The sequence below is a fragment of the Leptonychotes weddellii genome, chromosome 4, assembly GCF_054177405.1.
Source record: "Leptonychotes weddellii isolate Sample4059 chromosome 4, ASM5417740v2, whole genome shotgun sequence".
In the NCBI taxonomy this organism is placed as follows: Eukaryota; Metazoa; Chordata; class Mammalia; order Carnivora; family Phocidae; genus Leptonychotes; species Leptonychotes weddellii.
Window position 1 is genome coordinate 96,486,499 of NC_138372.1, and position 3,786 is coordinate 96,490,284.

Below are 3,786 nucleotides of genomic sequence, written 5' to 3' on the forward strand. Positions count from 1 at the left end.
GGGAGGGTGGCACTGGGAATTAGGCATCGGTGACATCATTGTCACACAGCCAGTGCCAAAAAATATCAAGTGGGTGGTTTTCATCACAAAAGCTGATCCAACTGGTAATTGAGGGGAGTAGGGTGAATCATGTTTGACAGGTAAGGAATGAAAACAGAGGGGGCCTGAGGTGATTCTGTTTCCTTGAGGCAGGGCTCATTCATCCTATAAAAAGCCAGCTGGCTGCTGACTTCACATCAGACCAGAGCAACCAGACACCCCATTCTCTGTGTACCAGGTAAGTCTCTGATTGGAACCAATTTGAAATTCATGTTTACTTTTTTTATTAGTGGAAACTGGACAAAGGCAAACATGTGTAAGAGGGCTGATAAGGATATTAATTAGAGAGAGAATACTGGTCATTTTAGATTAAAGCACAGTTTGGGTGTGAAGGGAATTAGGGACAGGTAAGTCTGCCGCTTTGGTGAACAGCCGTGAGACTGGGGCTAGGCAGGGGGCAGGTTTGTGCAAGTGCTGACAGTAAGTTAGTAGCACGATTGTGACTAGGACTCTCAGGCCCAAGCACTTTCAACAACACTACTATTTTCTCTGTTTATGACACTTATAAAAATGTTAATTCATGAGGTGGACCTCTACTATGCATTTGTTGTATTTCAGGCACCATGCTAGGTACTTTGGGTAAATCAGACCGTTATGGAACTCATTCAGCAAGCTCACAGCCTAGCAGGGAAGATAATGCATGCTCATACATAGAGAAAATGCAAAGCAGATTATGATTGGCATGGGAACAGAGGGACAGGGAAGGGCTGTTTGGGGGAGCCATGCTCAGTATCTCCTGGTGATAGCGCAAGATGTGAGCTACAGTGGAGGCATATTTGGACAAGCAGAAATGGGAAGGAGAGCATTTCAGAGCACACTGTATTAGCAAAGGCAGAGTAAGGTCACAGGAGCTGAGACTCAGAGAGGCATTTTGTAAGTCACAGGCGTGCTGCATGGTCCTATGGGTGGGCAGACTGCAGTTGTTTCTATAATGTCACTTTCCGAAAGACTTCAGTGTGGCCCTGGGTACTTGTCAATGAGGGATATGACATGTCTGGGGAAGAAAGGTTTGCTGGAGAATGAACCCCACTGAAATGGAGCAGAACAAATTGACTTTAATTCCTCCTCTTGAAAGGGCCCAGAAATTATCAAAGCATATTTTACTTTCAAGTTTGTGGGGGGTGGTCAGCCAGAGGAGATGAGGGGCTGTTTCCTCTAACAGGGCCTGTAAAGAAACATTTGGCATTGAATATGGCTTCTATCCTAGATAATCCCTGTTTAATCATCTGTTCTTTGTGTAGGTCCAGCCTCCTGTGAAGCATGAGTTCCCACCAGCAGAAGCAGCCCTGCACCACTCCCCCCCAGCTTCAGCAGCAGCAGGTGAAACAGCCCTGCCAGCCTCCACCCCAGGAACAATGTGCCCCCCAAACCAAGGAGCCATGCCACCCCAAGGCTCCAGAGCCCTGCCACCCCAAGGCTCCGGAGCCCTGCCACCCCAAGGCTCCAGAGCCCTGCCACCCCAAGGCTCCGGAGCCCTGCCACCCCAAGGTTCCTGAGCCATGTCTCCCAACGGTCACTCCAGCGCCAGCTCAGCAGAAGACCAAGCAGAAGTAATGGGGTCCATAGCCAAGCAAGCCCTTGGGGAGCCAACCACCGGATGCTGAATCCCCTCTCCCATTCTGCTTCTGTGTCTTACCTACAATTAGCATGCTGTCACCCTGAGTCATACCTTCCCTCTTTGCACCCTCTACAAGATTTCCCCCTCCCATTGCTCTAGAGGGCTCTGAGCCTCTGAATGATGCTGAGAGTCTCACTGGCTGAGCTACTCTTTTAAGTGCTCAGGGCTCATCTAAAGAGGGGCCTGGGATTCAAGTGGATCTTTCCTGCCTTCTCCCCATTAAACCACTTTTAACTCCACAGCTGGCTGTGCTTGTCATTGGCTGACTCAACTTTCTCGTTGTTCTCTCATCATGAAGCAGCAAAGGGCCTGGCATAGGCACTGAGAGCATGTGTGTGTGTGTGTGTGTGTGTGTGTGTGTGTGTGTGTGTGTTCGTGCGCTGGCAATGGGTCAAGGCTACCCAGAGCCCATTACTTTGGGCAGCCCTAGCTAGAGCAGAACTTCTTTTGCACCTGAGTGAGTTCTATGAATGTAGATGATACATGTTTCAAGCCATCTCTGACTCAATCCTGGCCCCCAAGTTGCCCTTTTTCTGTTTGGTTTATTTCTTTATTATTATTTTTTTATTCCAAAGAAATAGTGCTCGTAAAAATTCCAACATGATTATTCATGCATCCTCCTTTGCTGATGCCCCAACACATGGAGCCAAACCCTGAATCACTCATACTCACAGACACACATACACAGACTTCTGCACACACTGACACCCCAAATCACATGACACACACACATACATGCTGATTTGATCACCCTATTCTGTCTTTATCTTTCACTGAGACCCCTGTGCTATGGCAGGACAAAGGAAAGTAGAATCCACAGTGCCTGCCTAGGAGAAGCCTAAGGGGGTGATCCTCACCCCTTTCCATATCAATAGACATTCATGCAAATATGCACTGATACCAAAGCACACACACACCTCCCCCTGCTCACTTGTGCCCCCCCTTCCCCTCAGCCCCCCTCCCCACATATACAGGGTACCTCTCCAAAGAGACCATAAAAGTAAATTCATCAAAGAAGAAAAAGGAAAGTTTAGGTAGGTTTCAGAAGGAAAACTGTTTAATGCAAATAAGACAGTCAGCCTGAAATTAAGGGAAAGCAGGTCATCACCAGGTAAAATGTTAGGGTGAAAGGACACTTGAAAACACCTAGCAAGCCCATTCAGCTTCAAGATGAAACTGATATCCTTCCCCAGAAAGGGAAAGATAATTCATCAAGACCACCCAGAAATCATATTTCTGAGTCATATCCAGGGTTCAGCTCTTCAGATTCCCACCATCGGCTCTCTCCCTATAGCCACGTCTTCTTGACTTTGCTGGTGACCAGCAAAAAGTCTAGAGGCTGAGAGATCAACAGAATTTCCAGTGGGGCTGCAGTGGTCACTGGGGAATGAACCTACTTATGAAATAACATCAAGCAGATATGAGGAAGGCAACAGGTATCAGGTGACAGGTGTGTTGCCCATCATCTGCCTCATACCTGTATGATGCACAAGCACTCCAGATATGTCTGGAAAGAACTCCAGAGAAATTTGGAGACTATAAGACAAAAATTATCCAGCAAACTTTGCAAGCTGATGAGTAATCATCAGACTGGGAGGAGAGAATGATGTCACCTGGGTATGCAAGGTTTGTGCATGTCCAGGGGATTTCAAATTGCTGCTTGTTGGCATGATGGGTAATGTCAGCAATAACTCTAGGAGCAGTCACCATTACAGGGGCAGGTCGTGACTGGGGACACTGGTTGGTGACACACAGCTGTTAGGGGCGTAAAGTCAAGAAATGATCTTAAAAATCCTTACACATCTGCATGCCTTCTGAATTCCACTGGGAAATATGCATTCAGACACACAATGATTTATTTATAAGAGTATCATCACTTCAACATTATATATAATAGTGAAAAAAATTAGGAGGGAAACAACAACATAAATTCTCCCAAAGAGAAAGTTGATTGAACAAATCATTTTATATCTGTCATGAAATATAATATGTTCATAAAATAATATTTAGTCATATGGAAAAATGTTCAGACATTTTCAAGATCATGTAAAATATGGCATGTGACACAT

General features: G+C 46.0%; 1 protein-coding gene across 1 annotated transcript; it reads left to right on the plus strand.

Annotated features, from left to right (window-relative positions):
- Positions 1-225: 225 nt before the first annotated feature.
- On the plus strand, positions 226-1,956 carry LOC102733828 (uncharacterized). Its single transcript, XM_081815977.1, has 2 exons — positions 226-277; positions 1,341-1,956. Exon 2 carries the CDS (start codon positions 1,360-1,362, stop codon positions 1,651-1,653), a length of 294 nt encoding a protein of 97 aa, XP_081672103.1. The 5' UTR covers positions 226-277; positions 1,341-1,359; the 3' UTR covers positions 1,654-1,956.
- The last annotated feature ends 1,830 nt before the right edge of the window (positions 1,957-3,786 follow it).

Excerpts from the sequence above, each read along its gene's own strand:
- LOC102733828 (XM_081815977.1), top strand. The coding sequence starts at position 1,360 with ATGAGTTCCCACCAGCAGAAGCAGCCCTGCACCACTCCCCCCCAGCTT.